The following is a 19,167-nucleotide window of genomic DNA, read 5'->3' on the forward strand; positions in this document are numbered from 1 at the left end:
GCAGGAGCTGGGACTGAGCAACGGGAGCTCACCCCGTCACGGGGATTCGAACCGCCGACCTTCTGATCAGCAAGTCCTAGGCTCTGTGGTTTAACCTACAGCGCCACCCGCGTCCCCTTCAATAGGCATAAGTCTACTTAAAAGAGATGGTTCATCTAGGAATCTCAGATAGACTACCTCTGGACCTGGAGGTTCCATAAGAAGATAAGAAGAGCCCTGCTGGATCAGGCCAATGGCCCTATTGCAGCATCACAGTGGCCGACCAGATGCTGGTGGGAAAACAGAAAGTAGAACCTGAACACAAGATCCCTCTCCCCTCCTGTGACTTCTAGAAACTGGGATTCAGAAGAATTGCTGCCTCTGACTGTGGAGGCAGAGCCGAGCCATCATGACTAGTAGCCATCAATAACCCTCTCCTCCATGAATTGGTCCAGTGCTCCAAGTGGTGGCCATCACTGCCTCCTGTGGCAGTGAGTTCCATAGTTTAATTTCAGTGGGTCTTTGCTGGGGAAGCAGAAGTTGAATACAAGCCAAAGTGGGGCACCTGAACACTGCACCTTCTTTTTCTTGTTAGTCTTTCAAAACGTCTCACTTTTATGCACAAAGCCTCATGAGCTCACAATGAAATTAATTCTGTGTTGCGTGAAACGAGAGGCCTTAAGGAAGGATAGTGGAGAAATTTGGTTCAGCTCACATTTTAATGCAAACCTGCTTAATTCACACTTCCTGAAGCAGGACGTGACGTCCCCAAAAGACAACCATTTTGAAATTCATACTTCTCCAAATTTTGCAATGCAGCTTTCTAACAAAAAATATGTAGGAAAAGGTATGTGCTTTGAGGAAAGTGGGCATGATAAGGCATAAAGGTAAAGGTAAAGGGACCCCTGACCATTAGGTCCAGTCATGCCCGACTCTGGGGTTGCGGCGCTCATCTTGCTTCATTGGCTGGGGGAGCCTGCATACAGCTTCCGGGTCATGACTAAGCCGCTTTTGGCGAACCAGAGCAGCGCACGGAAACGCTGTTTACCTTCCCACTGGAGCGGTACCTATTTATCTACTTGCACTTTGACCTTCTGATCGGCAAGTCCTAGGCTCTGTGGTTTAACCCACAGCACCACCTGCATCCCGATATGATACGGTATACATTAGTGAAAATAACATACAAAAAAGCATGTTACGTTTAGGGAAATGAATTGCACAAATATTTAAATAGGAGAAATGTGTACTTAATTGTGAATGAATTTCCGTGAGAACTTTTAAAATTTTTATTTTAGCACCTCAAATCCCAGGCAGGAATGTGGCAAAATGAACTGAAGATTCGTCAGGAAAATGAGAAACTCAGAAAAACCAAAATGGACAGGTTCATCCAACACTAAACATGAATTAGAAAGATCTGGTTTTCAAGGCTGCCTTTTCCTTTGGAGTAGACAGATAGGTGTGTCACCTGAGACTTTTGTCAAAATAGTGCCAGTTTTGTTGGCTAAAACTACTGAAAAGTGAGACCGTATTATTTCCTCACCAAAGGAGCATAATAGTGACTATATGGTTTGCTGCATATTCAGGTTCAAATAGAGACTTGAAATCCACCCCCCCAAGTTTTTATGACTCTATCCAAGTGATACCCCCTTCCCTCCTTCCTTCCTTCCTTCCTTCCTTCCTTCCTTCCTTCCTTCCTTCCTTCCCAGCTGCTTAAAGCAGTTAATATTTCCTTCCTTCTGGCACATGGGGGTGGAGGAAGCTATTTTAAGATGCTCCCAGGAAGTGGCTGCAGGTCATAACAAGCTGCCCCTACCTGGGGAACTGCATGGGGAACAAGATGGCTGTCCCTGTCCAATGTCCTTGTAAGGATATGAGGGAGATTGTGAGAGAGAGAGATGGCTGCCCCCTGCCCTGATACAGCCTTCAGACAGCCCTTCTTTTCTCTGTACGATTTCCCAGGAAGGGGCTGCACATTATAAAACAGCAGTATGTTATTATTTGTTGTTCACCTATGAGGGAGGTATCAGCTGCTCTAAGCAGGCCGTAAAATGTGAAAAAAGAGGCAGCCCTCAGCCAACCTTGTAAGTACAGAACAGATCTTGCATGGGTCAGTTTGCGGGTTACTCAGCTTAATCCACAAATCCACGTTCTGGGCGGTGCAGGGGGTTGGTGTCTGTGTGTGAATGCGATGGGCACATTCACTCCAGACTGTGGACAAAACCAGAATCCTCCCTACAGTGGATGCTTGCCTGCCCCACCCCACTTGTGTGGGCATCCTTTTGGGGCATCTGGTTGGCCTCTATGAGAACATGATGCTGCCCCCTTTGGCCTGATCCAGCAGGCACTTCTTATGTCCTTATGCATCTCCCCCAGCTTCTCTTTCCTCTCTTCAGCTACACCATCATGATGACTTTCAGTTCATCCACCGGGTCCAGGTCTGGTCAATGCCAAAAACAGGGCAGAGGCACCGGAAGAACTTCCACAGCTGCCCATGTGGCAGAGCCAGGCTGCTCCACTTGTGACACCTTTGGCAGAATATTTCGCCGTGTTGGGACTGTCCCACTTCAGCATCCCACCCAGTGGTCCTGCCTTGGAAAAGTCCCCTGTGCCGACAGCCCCTTGCACATATGAAATCTATCATGTCAGGGAGGTGGAGTTGAAGAGGTTTTTTATTTCCTCTGCCCTCATCAGCTTCCTTCCTTTTAGAGGGGGAAATATTCAATGGTCCGATTTCTCCACAGTGATTCTGCTGATTGTGTGGCAGGGCTCCTAGCTACCATGCAGGGAGATTTCTTAGCTGTGATTATAGAGGGGGCATCCCTTCCAACTCTACGATTCCATGAAGACACAGGTGTTTAAACTGGACAAACAGACAGAGCTGTCAAGTCGCATGGCAATGCTTGTGCAAGTTAATTTTATTCTCCTATTTCAGAACAGTGGAAAACAGAGGCGGGGGGGGGGGAGATCTATCAGAGTGTCTACGGGGAGGAGGGGACTGCGCTGGACTTGGACACCAGGTTTGCTTCTAAGTGATTATGTTGCAGCCGTGGAAGGAAAGGAGTGGACCAATCGGGGGGGGGGGTTCTCCTTCCCCCACCCCACAATTGGCTGGCGGCAGCATCTGGGAAGGAGGCAGAGGCTTCAATCTTCACTTTCTTCAACAATTTTCACTTCTCTGCAGTGATGACCAACGACATGGTGTTGTCCCCCTTCGCCTCGTCCGCCAACATACATTGAAAACGTGCATTTCTGGATCTGAAAGCAGAAGGAGAAGAAGGCAGAAACGAAAGGAAGAAAGATGTCAGTCCGGGAGGGCCTGTTTTTATTCATTTCAATATGTCTCCACTCTTCTCTTAAAGACAAGCCCTATCAGGGCTCTCCCTGAGAACATGGCAGAAAGGGTTGCCTAGATTTGGGCTCCCTTGGGAGATGGAGGACTCCCCTTCGTTGGAGTTTTGAAAGCAGAGGTCAGATGGCCACTTGTCAGGGATTCTTCAGTTGTGATTCCTGCATTGCAGGGAGTTGGACTAGATGACCCTTGGGGAACTCTTTCAACTCTATGATTCATGACTACACACAGCAAACACAGGCAGGGATCCTGGGTGCAGCATTTGGCACTCGGGAAATATGTACTCTGGGTTTTAAAAGAAGTGTTCTGGCTTATATACGTTTAAGACTTGCGAAAAGCAAACAGATGAAACAAACCCAGCAGTGTGAATATTTGCAGAGCAATGGCCGGTCGAGTCCCAGGAATCAGAGGGAGGAGAGGACATCATTCTCCAGCCATGTCTCAAGGGTCCTTAACCCTCTCAACAAATAGTCAGATCAATAAAGCTGACCTGGGCCAGCCTTAACATTAGGCAGAGGGAGCTGGGCTCCAGCAACAGCTGATTTTTTCAGTGCAACCATTGAGTAGCATTTGGTCAGTTATAATTTGGTATTAAGCAGAGCGTTTGCCACCAGGAAGAGGTGCTTTGGGGGAGTTTCCAGTCTCAGATTTTCAAAAAATCTCAGCCTAGCCTTCCTCGCAAGGTTGTTATGAAAATAAAATGAGGAGCAGCAGAACCACATATGCCACTTTGAGCTGCTTGGAGGAAAGGGTGGGATAAAGAATGCAATGAATGTAATATTTAAAAACTAAAAACAACAAAATGGGGCGGGGGAGTGGAAGCCTGCCACATGCCAGACCATTTCAGCCTATATAAGGCTTCAGCTGGTTCATGGAGGAGAAGGCTACTGATAGCTACTAGCCAGAATGGCTCTGCCCTGCCTCTGTGGTGGGAGGCAGCAATGCTTCTGAATACGAACTGCTGCAATTTGCTCTTGTCTTGTTTGTGGGTTTCCCTTTGGGGAATCTGGTTGGCCTCTGTGAGAACAGGATGCTGGACTAAGTGGGCCACTGGCCTGATTCAGCAGTCTCTACTGCATGGGTAGGCAAACTAAGGCCCAGGGGCCGGATCCGGCTCAGTCACCTTCCAAATCCAGCCTGTGGATGGTCCAGGAATCAGCATGTTTTTACATGAGTAGAAAGTGTCCTTTTATTTAAAATACATCTCTGGGTTACCGTATTTGTGGGGCCTGCCTGGAGTTTTTACATGAGTAGAATGTTAGCTTTTATTTAAAATGCATCTCTAGGTTATTTGTGAGGCATAGGAATACATTCATTTATTTTCCCCAAAATATAGTCTGGCCCCCCACAAGGTCTGAGGGACAGTGGACCGGCCCCCTGCTGAAAAAGTTTGCTGACCCCTGCTCTACTGCCTGCAGAGGTTAACATCTTTATTGTGCTTCCCTTAGCCTCTTGGACCTGTCCAGGGTCCTGAACCATAGCTGATCTATGACTGTACGCTGCTGGGCTTTCCTGGCAATCAAACTGCCTACAGAGGCAGAAAAAATAAGGGTCTCTGGGAACTCCAAAACCGGATGAAGAAGCCTCATCCCAACTTAGTAGCCATTAGCTACAATGGCTGTTTTTCCTCCTCTGAACATTGGCTAGTGGGGACAGTGCTGTGGTGCTCAGGTCTTCCTTCCTTGTCGGCTTCCCAGAAGAAACACCCAGTAGGCCACTGTAGGAATAGGCTGCTGCCCTTTGGCAGAGCATAACCACTGTGACTTGTAGGCACTGACAGTCTGTTCCTCCACAGATTTGTCTAATCCTCTTTTAGAGCCTTCCAAGATGGTGGCCATCATCGAGACTAATGTGAGAGGGAGATCCCCAGTTTAACAAGTGTTTTCTTCTCTCTGTCCCAAATCTTTCAACATTCAGCTTCAAGGGATGTCCATGAGTTCTAGTGTTAGGAGAGAGGGAGAAAAACTTTTTTCTCTATCCACTCTCTTCCCCAGAGAATTCTGGGAATTGTAGCTTCCTTTTGACAAAGGCACCCATTTCCAGCACCCTTAAGGAACTACAGTTCCTGTGACACTTGGGGGAGGGGAAGGCAAGTTGTACTCTTTCAATGCACATCAAATACGCTTCGAATATACAGTGGTACCTTGGATTAAGAACTTAATTCATTCCGGAGGTCTGTTCTTAATCTGAAACTGTTCTTAACCTGAGGTACCACTTTAGCTAATGGGGCCTCCCGCTGACACCGCTGCGCAATTTTTGTTCTCATCCTGAGGTAAAATTCTTAACCCGAGGTACTATTTCTGGGTTAGCGTCTGTAACCTGAAGCGTCTGTAACCCGAGGTACCACTGTACAGAGTACATCTGCCCAAAATTGAGTCAAAGTCTCATAATAACTTCAATGAAACATAGAACAGGGCAACAGGCTCTGGTTTTGAAGTTCGCAAGGAATTATGGTCCACCTCCTCTGACTTTGTGGGCTGGTTTCATTGGCATTGTTTGTAGGAGAATGCTTCCTGTTTAGAGCTTGCCCAATGGTTGTCCTTGAAAACCATGGATGGTGGAGTGGAAAAGCTGTGGTGGAAATGGGAACTTATACAACAATGCAGTCTGGACAGGGAATGGATATGACGAAAGGGGAACAACGGTGGGAAGGATAGATCCATATTTTACACACAAGCAAGATGAAGAGAAAGAAATAATACAGAAACAACAAATAATGATTTAAGGTGGGGAGGCAAAGGGTTGGGTAACCTCATTTGTTTTTTGTTTTTAAGGGAATAAGAAAATATACAAGCTGGAATTGATAAATAGACAGCCGAGAGAAAGGGGGGAAATTAAATTTTAAAATGTGGAATTTAAGGTTAAATATAAGCAATGGAATGTGAATTGGAAAGAAATATGCAATATAAAGCAGTAAATAGGGGAAAGAAGGGACACATCTATGAAGAAGAGTGGGAAGTCAATGGGGAAATTGCATTACATTTGATGTAATTAACATTGACATGTTAAAAACTTGGAAAACTAATAAAAATCATTTGACAGAAAAGAAAAGAAAAAGAAATGCGGAACAAAACTGGTTGTTCTCTCACCTCCTCATCTTCATCGGACAGAGGATGGCAGTCCGACAGATCTTCTGCTGATGACTCCTCACCTATGTAGTCAAAATGCCTGATGCGGCCACGTGGCAACGGTCTAAGAAGCTCCTCGTCATCCCTCGTGCAATTGGTCTTCACCATATACACCGTGAATTCCATTATGAACCCAGGGGCGTCCTGAAGCCAAGGAGAGACATTTCATTATTACTTTTTTAAAATTCTTGTTTATTGGTTTAAAATATCATCTTACATATATATTACAGACAGTTACATCAAAATTAAACATGTAATAGAATTAAAAATATAATAGAAAAATAGATAAATAAAATAAAAAGCAAAAAAGAGTTAACCATCAGAAATGAATATTGGTTATAACATCCTGTCTTTTCTAATAAAGTCTTCTGAAAGAAACTTCCAATCGTTCTCGTTGTACTTTTTCTATTGTCTTAATTTTATCACACAGTTTGTTTTATAACTTTTCCTGTATATTTATCTAGTACATTTATTCCATTGGTTTATTATATACAAGTATCATTCAGTTCTGCTAGGATAACGTCATTATTACAATATCATCTTATATATTCTTTGAATAGTCTCCATTCTCTGAATATTTTTTGATTTGGGGCTCCTCTGACTTTTCCGGTCAGCTTTGCTAATTGAAAGTACTCTAGCCTGAGTGATTGACAATCTATTATTGTAGGTGTTGTTTCACATTTCCAACTTCCAAGAAAGGGAGACATTTCAAGCCTTCCTGTTCTCAATGTTGCGTTAAGCCAGGGCTAGTTCAACCGAATCCCAGTAGCTGCTTCAAAGGTGAGGACCCAAGCCTGAGAACATACATAAGTGAGAAAGGGCTCCTCAAAGCACATGCAAAGCTTTTCTTTTGCCTTAATGTTGTCTCACCCAGCTCTTCACAACAGCCTTGACTTTTCAGCCTGTACCTTATGGGGGCCAGGTCAGAAGATGTAGATTCTCAGGCACGGTCCCCTCAAGAGGCCCTTCCCTTTCAGAAACTGGGAGCAAGACCTTCCCCCTCCCCATCCCACCCCCAGTTCCTGGGCCTGTTCCTCTGTGGCCCACCAGCCTAGTGGGTAGAGGCAGGAGAGATTTGTGCACAAGTCCCTCAAATTCTATGGAGAGAAAACCAAAAGCTGAAGGTTGCAATTTAGCCCACCCATGAAATTGCAGTTCCCTTTCCACAGAATTGGGACCATTGCACCATCTATCTATCTATCTATCTATCTATCTATCTATCTATCTATCTATCTATCATCATCTACCTACCTACCTACCATCTGATATGTTTCATTTGCACAAAAGTAATATTTTATTTTTATTTTTTTAAATTACTCTAAATACCTGTAAAAATATTTCTAAAACTAATGTTTTTTGTTCTTTTGTGTTTTTGTGTTTTTGTTAATTGGTATTTGAGCAAGCGGAGGGAGGAGACCAAAGCAGGGCGGGTGCATCAGAGCTAGAGAGAAACCCACCAAGGAATCAAAAAAGAGGAGCGGGGAATATTGGTGGCCCTCGAGATGTTTTTGGACACCAGCAGATTCAGTAGCCAGAATGGCTAATGGTCAGCAATGCTGGGCATTTAGCAACATCTGCAGATGTTCTGAGACTGGGAGCTGAAGGGAACCTCATGAACCCCAGAACATACACAAGTCAGACCAGCTGTATTCCCAGCTGAAGGTAGCCTTGGTGGCCGGAATTGCCTTTTGCCAGCTGTGACTGTGGTCCAGCTACAACCATTTCTGGACCAGGAAACCCTAACAGTAATTCATGCACTGGTGACTTCGAGACTGGATTACTGCAATGCACGCTGTGTGGGGCACCTCTTCCACTTGATCCAGAAGTTGTGGTTAGCAGAATACTGCAGCACGATTGCTGACAGGAGTGAGGCCCTGTCACCACGACACTGGTGCTCAGATATTTGCACTAGTTGCTGATTTTTCTACTGTTAATGGTGTGGCTGGGGTCAGTTTACTTGCGAGATCGCCTTACCCCATATGTGCCCGCTTGGCTGCTTCAGTTGGTACCACATAGTGCTCATTCCCCATCTGTGAGAATGAGTGGGCTATTGGGACCTGCGCTATGGAACTCCCTGCCTATTAATCTCAAGCTGCATTGTCTTTGCTGCATTCTTTCTGGCGCATGCTAAAAGCCTTTTTTGTTTAGGCAAGCCTGTCCAGATATAGAACATTGATGTGTATTTTAATCTGGACAAACTTTTTTTTTTTTTTTGCGGGAAGGCAAGAAAAAAGAGCACCCCCCCCCTCCCTGGGGCTTCCCAGCCACCTGCTCCTCTTACCTTGATTTTAAACTCTGCATCCTCGTATAGCTTATAGAAATGTTTGGGGTTCTGCTCATTAAAGTAATCTGTAATCTTTCTCTTGAAGTAATCCCTGAGAAAGTGAGAATGCTCTTCATCTTTCAACCTAAGTCGATCGTGTTTCGCCCTTTCCTCGTACTCTTCCTCCGATGTGAGCGGCCGTGCTGCTGCCCCTCGACAACAGTGCCACTGTCCTCCGTCCCCTGATTCCGGCTGATTCTCTTCTTCCTGTGCCCCCCATGCCGGCTGACCCAAGAGCAGGACTCCCAAGAGGAGCAGCGGCAAACACAGCCAGGATCTGGTCATTGTGGCAAGGAAAGGCTGGGAACTCAGAGGCTACCCGGCTGAAGGCAAGGAGCCTACAGATATAAGGATGGAGGAGGCTCCGCCCCCTAGTGGCTCTGCCCACCCCAACTGGAAGGACCCCGCCTCCTCCAAGACACATCTGCCAGATCAGAGACAAGAAAAGTGAGTTGAGTCTGAGAACCCAGCACAGGCTTCTGACCTCAGCCCCAGCCTCTGGGAGGTCCCTTTCGCTCCTCTGATTCAAATACCTCTCATAACAAGCTACTGTCTACTAATCAAAACAGGCGCTAGGAGATTTATTTCTTTGGCCTTCTGTTCTCCCCAGTGAGCCCTCCGGGATGCTACAGTCTACTTCCTTGGGATGCCGTGAGGCGAGGGGGCGTCCCAAGGATGAACACCCAGAAGAGGGTCTTGAAGCTGGATTTTTATTTTATTTTATTTTGAATATTTCATTCTTTTCACCAGTGCTTTTTTCTGGGGAGGACGCAGGGGTAAACATTTTGTGAATCTTTGTACTTTTGTCCATTTACTGTATTTATTTTTCCTGATTTGTACTATAAAATGGTGATTTTCTGGAGTCAAAATGAGAGCACCCCTAAACATGTTATAAAAAGAAAAAAAGCACTGGTTTTCACTGACTTCTACAAGGAGGAACAGTCAATACTCAACAATAGACAACAGATGTCTATTTAATTACATTTAACTTTTAAGTCATTTCTGTTTTTAAACTAAGGTACCACTTCACAAATCGCCGTATGTCCTTGGAGGCCTATAACCATGCTCTATCAAGGTTGTATAGACTATAAAACTATGCCAGGTAGATCAAATAGTGGGGGTTTTACGTCTTGGTCACTTGTTGTCAGTTTGTCCATTAACATCAAGTGCCAGAGTTGTGATATCCAGATCTCAGACAGTCTTCAATCTTAAATTAACTTTTTGCAGTAATTTGTGCGTGTTTTTTTTAGCCCTCGTGAAAATTATTCAGTATTTTTGCATGAATTTCTCTTAATAAATGCATTTTTGTCTGCAGTCAGGGCCAGGGAATAGGGAGAAATGGGATGGGCAGTGCATTTAAAAGACAGACTGATCAAACTCACAAATATAATATCAGCCTTCAAATCTCTTGCCTGTGTCTCTGATATCTTTCAACCTGAAGTTTTGGAAACCTCTGATTCCAGTGATGCCCAGGTGCCTTTTGCCAACAGCTGCAGAGACCACCAAATGAGCAGCAAAACACGGGCATTGACCCCCTCTGTCTTCAAGGAAACTGACATAGAATCAAACAATTGTAGAGTTGGAAGGGAACCCAAAAATTCATATGGCCCAGCCCCATGCAATGCAAGTGTTAGGAACTACACTGGATGGCAGAGCATTCTTTTTCCTGAGGAAAGAGGGCCCCAGCTCCCTAAGGACAGGGAACCCAGAGGTGCAAATCTGAGTTAAGGCTTAGCTTCCTAAGGACAGGGAACCCAGAGGTGCAAATCTGAGTTGAGGCTTAGCTTCCTAAGGTCAGGGAACCCAGAGGTGCAAATCTGAGTTGAGGCTTAGCTTGAAAATCAGTGCCCACCAATGTGGCTCAAGCGTGAAGTATTAGCGAGCACTGTGGAGCTTGTGCATATTCTTTCAGACAGCCTTGGCATTTACAAGATGGCTCAAAACTCACCGGTGTTCCTCCTCATTCAAGGAAACGATTTGGGGCCGTGTTGGCAGAATCTGGACACACAAAGGTCTCCTCTCCCCTCTTCCCACCTTTCCAAGATTAGGGTGAAGACCTCTTGGGTCCTCCTCAAACTGACACCCTCCACACAGCATCACACACACTCCCACAAATTGGTTACCCTCACGGTCATTTATAGAGTGACAATTCTGTTGCAAGTGATAAAACCTGGTGGCAGAAACTGAAGTGATTTCAAAGTGGTTGTTGTTGTTTATTGAATTTATATAACTCCCTATACCCGGGAGTCTCAGGGCGGTTCACAGAATAAAATCAAGATATAAAATCACAAAATACATAATAAAAAATAAAAACAACAACCCAATAGCCCCCCCCCCCCAAACAACACAATTTAAAAGGGCATAGGATGTAAATTGGATCAACCAAAGTCCTGGTTTAAAAGGAACGTTTTTGCCTGGCACCTAAAGGTGTATAATGAAGGCACCAGGCGAACATCCCTGGGGAGAGCATTCCACAGACGGGCAGCGGCGGAGCAAGCCGATCGGGTGCCTGGGGTGGCGCATGTGCCCTGCGCCCAGGGGCAGGGCAAGCTGGGGCAGGACACTCTATGGGGCCTCCAGAGTCTGCCTGCCTCCTCCCACTCAGTTGCCCTACAGCCGCCGTTTGGCAGACCATTTGGGCAGTGCGGAGCCTGCAGGCGCCCAAGCCACCGCGTGACTCCCAGGAGAGACGTGTGGCTCGGGTGCGCTGCAGGCCCCGCTGTGAGTGCCGCCTAGCATTTTGTCAGCCCCTTCAGTGGTGACACCTGGGGCGGCCCACTCCCACCGCACCCCCCTTCATCTGCCCCTGCAGATGGGGAGCCACTGCAGAGAAGGCCCTTTCTCGTGTTGCCACCCTCCGGACCTCTCAAGGAGGAGGCACACAAAGGAGGGCCTCAGAAGACGATCTCAGGGTCCGGGTAGGTTCATATGGGAAGAGGTGGTCCTTGAGGTATTGCGGTCCTGAGCCATTTAGGGATGTGTAGATCAGTTGTGGGTGAGACAAGCCAAGAAGATCTGAGTAGTTAAACTTTTGTACAGTGATACCTCGGGTTACAAACACTTCAGGTTACAGACTCCGCTAACCTGGAAGTAGTACCTCAGGTTAAGAACTTTACCTCAGGATGAGAACAGAAATTGTGCAGCAGCAGTGGGAGGCCTCATTAGCTAAAGTGGTACCTCAGGTTAAGAACGGTTTCAGGTTAAGAACGGACCTTCGGAACAAATTAAGTTCGTAACCAGAGTTACCACTGTATACAGCCTTGTAGCCGCAGCCTACTGCTAAGTAAAGTTTGTTCCTTCTAATGCAACCACATGGTGAGAGCAGTAGGATAGCTGTAGTTCAAAGTGCCGCCAAGACGCCAGAGAAGATTCTGGACTCTGATTCGCCTGTGACTGTATCACAGGAGGCAGAGTGACCCAGTACTCTGGATCACTTGTAATCTTGTAGATGCTACCATAATTGCAAATCCTGCATCTAGGTCAGGATAGACTCCAAATCTCATCCCCCCCATGTCCTTCCGGCTGATTAGGTGGGAGTCCAACAACCTCAAAGGGGCGGGCATCACAGCTTCCTTATCCCTTCTCTGAGGACTCCCCCAAACCTCTTATTCTCCTCTCTGTACCCATGGAATCATAGCATGGTAGAGTTGGGAGGGACTTCCAAGGCTCATCGAGTCCAACCCCCTGGAGTGCAGGAATGGCAGCTCAGTTTTTTCTTCAACTTGCCCCTCTGGCCCCACTGCCTGTCCTGCTCCAGGCAGCAACCCCCTCTTCTCCTCTCACTTCATCCCCTCTTCCTAAGCAGCTCCCTGGCCAACCCAGTTCCCTGTCTCTGCCCTCACTGCCAAGGTCAGCAAAAGAGAAAACAGCATACGAAGCACGGGGAAAATAAAGTGCAATTTAGAAAATGAGCAAGGGCATCATATTGCCATTCTCCTGGATGCAATTATGTCACTAGTAACTGTATTATTTCATTGTGCTTCTGGACATCTTACAAGGAACTGCCATTCTGAAAGAGCTCACTCACCAGGGTTTTCTTTGGCAAGGTCCAGCCGGGAGCATTATCCAGGTGGAATGATAGTACCCAGTTCTCAAACACCCCATGGGCCAAGAAAAATGTCAGGTGATGTCTGAAAAGAGGCCAGCTTTGGATTATTGCTACAATAAGCCTGACATTTCCGTCGTTTTGATGGAAATGGTTCTAAATGTCACTGAGCAGTGTGACACGGCGCTCCTTGAGCCTTAATTGCAAGATTAGAATGTGATTTGGCCAGGACACATGCTTGGCTTGCAGAATGCCTCACTTTCAGGCATCTCCAGGTGAAAGCAAAGCAAACTTTCCTGAGGCTGATTCTGGAAATGGAATCAGCATGTCACGTTAAGATCCTGGGCGCTCGGGGCCAGAGCTTGCAAACAGGGATAAGGATTGCTGGAGGAGACTAAAAGAGTGAGCTTGTGGCTATTGGAGCCTGAGGGTGTGTGTGGCTGATTGCTCTGTGGGGACACAGGATCTGAAGGGGAGGACTTATAGCTGAGAGGAAGCCAGGCTGAGGGATGTTAGGGACTGGACTGAAGAGGAGGGCTGGGGGTCGCCCCCTTCTTCTCCTCTGCTTCCCTTGGAGGAGGAGGGGAAGTGGGGGGTCGCCCCACCTTCTCCTGCAGTTTCAAGAGAAAAGGGAGACAGGTTTGAATTGCAGCAGAACTCAGAATATTATTGGCACAAAAATGGAAGCAAGAAGAATTACCAACAAAAGAAGAACGGCAGATGAAATTGATGGACTATGCAGAATTAGATAAACTAACAGGAAGGATTCGAAACCTACGGGACCAGAGATTCTTAGAAGACTGGAGTAAATATATGAACTATTTGAAAAGTAACGGTAATGAACAGATTACGCAAGTAGTACTGCAAGAAGTTTTGTAAGGAGGACTATTTGAAATATTGCAAGAAAGGTTATGAGGAGAATAATTAGTTAATGATAATTAAGAGTAATAGAGAAGTTAAGAAATGAAGAATAAGTGATAAAAAATGGAAAATCATCAGAGGTGTTGATGGAAGTCTAAAATATTGTATAAGATAAGAAGTTATGTTATATGATTGTTGGAAATGGTATGTTTAAAAAAACCCCAAAAATGTGTGTGTGTGTGTGTGTGTGTGTGTGTGTGTGTGTGTGTAGAATTACAGCAGAACTCAGGGCTGCCAAGTTATGAGGTAAAACAAAACAAATTCCTTTTTTTTTTTTTTTTTTAATAATAATTTTTATTGATTTTACAACATAAACAAAAAACAAACAAACATAATGCGACTTCCCCAAACCTCCCCTTCACTGCATCCAAATTTCAACATTTTTAGCAATTCTTCATCCCATTTTTATATTTAATTCTCTTTAAAAAGAGTTTCTGCTTTATAAATTTCGATTTATAGCTGTAATTCTTAGTGTCCAATCCCCTGACATCTTAACATTCCGAAATTTTACAACAATTTTTAAGATAGATTTTAAATTTTTTCCAGTCCTCCTCCACTGTCTCTTTCCTCTGGTCACGGATTCTGCCGGTCATCTCTGCCAGTCCCATAAATTCAGTCACCTTGGTCTGCCATTCTTCCAGAGTAGGTAATTCTTTAGTCTTCCAATACTTCGCCAAAAGGATTCTTGCTGCTGTTGTTGCGTACATAAAAAAGGTCCTATCTTTCTTTGGTACCAATTGGCCGACCATGCCCAGGAGAAAAGCCTCCGGTTTCTTTACAAATGTCCACTTAAGGATTTTCTTAATTTCATTATAGATCATTTCCCAGTAGGCCTTAATCTTTGGGCAGGTCCACCAAAGGTGATAAAAGGTTCCTTCACATTCATTACACTTCCAGCAATTGTTATTGGGCAAATGATATATCTTTGCAAGCTTGACTGGGGTCATGTACCACCTATAGATCATTTTCATTATGTTCTCTTTCAGGGCACTACATGCCGTAAATTTAATACCTGTGGTCCATAACTGCTCCCAGTCAGCAAACATAATATCATGACCAATATCTTGTGCCCACTTAATCATGGCTGATTTAACCGTTTCATCTTGTGTGTTCCATTTTAGCAGCAGATTATACATTCTATCATCAGATAGAGTCAAGAAAAGAGGAGTTGTGATTTATGTCAAGGAAAAATTTGAACCAAAATTGATCTTTAAGGATGACCAAGGAAGATACCTGGCAGTGGAAATCCAAATTCATGGAGAAAAAATATTGATTGTTGGAGTTTATGCACCAAATGAGGGGAAGGCTGAATTCTTCAAGAAGTTGCATGAGACTTTAATGGACTTTTTGGACTTTAAAATTATAATGATGGGTGACATGAATGGAGTCGTCTCTACAAATATGGATAAGGCCCAAAGACAAACAATATCTAATGATGGAAGATTACCAAAGACTTTTTTTGACCTGACTGACACCATGGATCTGATTGATATTTGGAGAACTAGGAACCCTCTGGAAAGGGAGGGGACCTTCTTCTCTGAAGCAAAAATGACATGGACTAGAATTGATCAAATATGGATTTCTAGTAATCTGGCATCAAAGGTTAAAAAAACAGAAATCTGCCCAAAGACCTGCTCTGACCACAATGCTGTCAAGATGGAAATGAAACTGACAACAGCTGGAACCTTTAGATGGAGAATGAATGACACCCTCTTTGGAGATGAGGAAATTTGCAAAAAGGCCCAAAAAACACTTAAAGACTACTTCGAGATCAATTTGAGATCAGACACAGAAAAAAGAATCATTTGGGACGCAAGTAAAGCCGTGATGCGTGGCTTCCTAATACAACAGAATTCAATAAAGAGGAAAAAACAGAATGAGAAGAAAGAGAAAATTTGGAATCTAATAAAAGAAGGGGAGAAGAAACTGAGATCTAAGCCTAAATCCCAGGAGATATTAAGAGAAATAAAATTCTATCAAACACAATATATGGAATTGATGAACCAGGAAATAGAATGGAAAATTAAACAAATGAGACAAAAGACTTTTGAGTCTGCAGATAAATGTGGGAAGCTACTGTCTTGGCAACTGAAAAAGAGACAAAAACTGAATACAGTGACATCACTCGAAGTAGATGGGAAGTCTATTAATAAACCAAATGAGATAAGTAACTGTTTTCAAAGTTTCTTTAAGAAATTATACAAACAAGGGCCAAAAAATGAACAGGAGATAGAAGAATTTATTGGAAAATACGGACTATCAAAAATCTCTGAAAACAACAGAAGGAGTTTAAATGAGAAAATTACAGATCAAGAAATAGAGAGTGCCATCCAGGATATGAAGCTGGGAAAATCACCAGGACCAGATGGACTAACTGCGAGATATTATAAAGTATTGAAGGATTGGTTAATACAACCACTGAAAGAAGTCTGCAATCAAATTTTGGAGGGGAAAAAGGCTCCCGAATCGTGGAAGGAAGCATTCATCTCACTTATACCAAAGACAGAAACTGAGAAACATCAAGTTAAGAATTACCGCCCCAAAACAAATTCCTTCCAGTAGCACCTTAAAGACCAACTAAGTCAGTTCTTGGTATGAGCTTTCGTGTGCATGCACACTTCTTCAGATACACTGAAACAGAAGTTTCCAGACCCTTCTATATAGTGAGAAGGTGGGGAGGGGTATTACTCAGAAGGGTGGTGGGAATGGGTGATTGGCAGATAGCTGTGATGAGCCTGTTGACGACTCTTAACGACTGCAATAGGTCTTACAGGAAAAAGCAAGGGGTGAAAAGGTGAAAAATGGCTTTGTCATGTATAATGAGATAAGAATCCAAGGTCTTTGTTCGGACCAGGTTTCTCCATGGTTTTGAGTTTGGTGATAAGTTGTAATTCAGCAGCTTCTCTTTCCAGTCTATTTCTGAAATTCCTTTGTAGTAAAACAGCTACTTTGAGATCTTGTATAGAATGTCCTGGGATACTGAAGTGTTCTCCTACTGGTTATGAGGTGTTAGGAGAAGGACAGGGAGGGGGAGAACTGCCAGCAGAGACGTCCTTGCAAAGCATGGAAGAGCCACCGTCCCCATGTACACGTCGCTCAATTAGAATTCAAGAGCAAAGGGCCCAACAACATTTGACTCCTGAGGCCCCCCATAGAGCCACAGGCTGTTGCTGGGGAAAGAAGGGAAGGAGCTCAGAGTGAGCATCCAGTTCTATGGAGTTAAGGACTGGATTCTTTGTCTTGCACCACGATGACTGAATGAAACCATAAACACGAACTTTCTTGTTTCTCCCTTGATCCTTGACGCTACCGGGAGAGAATTCCCCCAAGCCTGAAAAGGGAGGAGTTAGCAACCAGCAGCAGTCAAACTTAGCTCAATGCAGATCCTGGGAGCTTGCAAACTGGGGCGTTTACGAAGGCGTTTAGTGGGGGAGTTTAAGGGGGAGACCTTCTGTCTCTTCATGTGCATAGGACCAGAGACATGGAGGGCGAGGGAGCTGGTGCAGTGACCTATAACACCTGTGCCATGTTTGTCATTCTGCCAGAGGACAAGCAAGAGTACACTTGTAGCAATGGCAGGCTGGTGGAGGCCTGCCTAGCCACACCTCAAGCAACAGGGCAACATGCAGAGTTTCTTGATAGAGCCGAGTTGGCTGAGACTGAGCACCAAGAGAGATGGGGTGCCTCCAGGGAGGAGAAAGATTGCCCGTTGCAAGAGTCTAACCCCTGGAGGAATGTGGTGCACAGATGTAGGACAGTCACAAACCACATTTTGTCATTGGAGTTGCAAAATTGCTTCCATGCCCTCACCTTAGACACTTATTCTGGGTCAGAGGAGCTAGGACAGCAGTTGCCAACCTCAGAAGACACAAAGGCAGCTGTGAAAGGTACAGTGCACAGAATGATTGTTGCCCCCTCCAGAGGTGAAAGAGACAGGAGGAGATGGATTCAGTAGGGTCTTTTTCCATTCTTGATCTAACCCTGTCAGATCCAAGGCTACTGACCCGTGGATGATTATGCTGATAGCATCCTTGCTGTCTTCTGTGGAGTCGATGTTGGAGAAAGGGAATTGCAGCCTAGAGATGACAAGCTGGGAGGAAGGGGGCGGAGCGCGCGTTCTGGGGGTGGGGCGTCCAGCGTGGTGGTGGTGGGCAGCCGCGATGGAACCCCACTGGGATTGCGCTGCCAGGGACGGTGTGCTCCCCCCGCCCCCCTCTTCCTCTGCCAGTGGTCCTGGGGTGCTTTATGCTCCTGTGAGGAGAGGGCAAGAGCCCTTTGCATGCCTCCAAGTGGACTGTGAGAAGGAGTTGTTTTAAATATCCCACATAGAGAAAATACTTTGTAGATAATCCGGATTGTCTGTGGAGCCTGTTGCTTCACCCTTCCAAAACACACCTACACCGAGAGAGAGAGAGAGAGAGAGAGAGAGAGAGAGAGAGAGAGAGAGAGAGAAATGGTCAATTTCTCTATTTGAGGATGAGAAAGAAGTCTAGACTCACAACTGTTGTTATAGGTTTAGGCAGGGTGGGTGAGCGGGTGTGAGTCTGGATACCTCCTGTGGGTCTCTTCCAAACCTGTGATGCTGTGTGTATGTGAGGCTAGAAGATGAAAGATGAAAGTTTCAGGACAAAGGAAAGGACCTCTTCACTGAGTGCGTCATTTATACAAGTATATAATCTTCATCCCATTTTAGGCTGTACCTCCATGGTGAGAAGCTGAGGACACAAGTGGAGCACTCAAGTTCTCCTTTGGGCTTCTCAGAGAGTCAGAGTGGTTAGAGTATTGGACTAGGTTCTGGGAGACCAGGGTTCAAATCCCCGCTTGGTTGTGAAGCTCCTGTGGTTTCATTGGGCCAGTGCTTGGGCATGTTTCCTGCCTCAGATATCACAAATCTCAGCTTGGGCATATTTCCTGCCTCAGATATCACAAATCTCTCAACTGACCTCACAGGGTTGTGGGAATTAAAGGAGGAGGCAAAAATCCATGAACGTCTTGAAGAAAAAGGTGGGATATAAATGCAATAGATAGATCAATAGATTCTATAGGAGGAAGTTTCCTGAAACTGCCAGGCAAGTTCCTTTGTCAAGCTAATGACCTCCCATCTGCCATGCATATCTTAAGGAGTGAGTTCTGTTGCCATAGAAACAAATAGGTGGACCTTTCCTGCCTCATTTGGCTGGATACTGTACATCATCCTAGCCATTGTCCAGGGGTCAGCAACCTTTTTCAGCAGGGGCTGGTCCACCGTTCCTCAGACCATGTGGTGGGCTGGACTCTATTTTGGGGGGGGAATGAACGAATTCCTATGCCCCACAAATAACCCAGAGATGCATTTTAAATAAAAGCACACATTCTACTCATGTAAAAACATGCTGATTTCCAGACTGTCTGTGGGCCAGATTGAGAAGGCGATTGGGCCGCA

At 45.2% G+C, this 19,167-nt stretch overlaps 1 protein-coding gene across 1 annotated transcript; it reads right to left on the minus strand.

The window, feature by feature from the left end:
- Positions 1–2,876: 2,876 nt before the first annotated feature.
- LOC309330781 (uncharacterized protein) lies at positions 2,877–9,089 on the minus strand. The gene is made up of 3 exons (XM_081842632.1): positions 8,738–9,089; positions 6,418–6,600; positions 2,877–3,234 (listed from the first exon to the last, which is right to left on the minus strand). Exons 1-3 carry the CDS (start codon positions 9,062–9,064, stop codon positions 3,121–3,123), a joined length of 624 nt encoding a protein of 207 aa, XP_081698758.1. The 5' UTR covers positions 9,065–9,089; the 3' UTR covers positions 2,877–3,120.
- Between the last annotated feature and the right edge of the window lie 10,078 nt (positions 9,090–19,167).

This window comes from Podarcis erhardii, assembly GCF_964252035.2.
Source record: "Podarcis erhardii genome assembly, chromosome: 15".
Lineage (NCBI taxonomy): Eukaryota > Metazoa > Chordata > Lepidosauria > Squamata > Lacertidae > Podarcis > Podarcis erhardii.

What these genes read in the sequence shown, in the direction of transcription:
- LOC309330781 (XM_081842632.1), bottom strand. Translation starts at nt 9,064, where the DNA reads ATGACCAGATCCTGGCTGTGTTTGCCGCTGCTCCTCTTGGGAGTCCTG. An exon ending in ATGCAGAGTTTAAAATCAAG is followed by an intron (nt 6,601 to 8,737) that starts GTAAGAGGAGCA and finishes CCTTGGCTTCAG; the next exon opens with GACGCCCCTGGGTTCATAAT. An exon ending in TGTCCGATGAAGATGAGGAG is followed by an intron (nt 3,235 to 6,417) that starts GTGAGAGAACAA and finishes TTCTGCTTTCAG; the next exon opens with ATCCAGAAATGCACGTTTTC.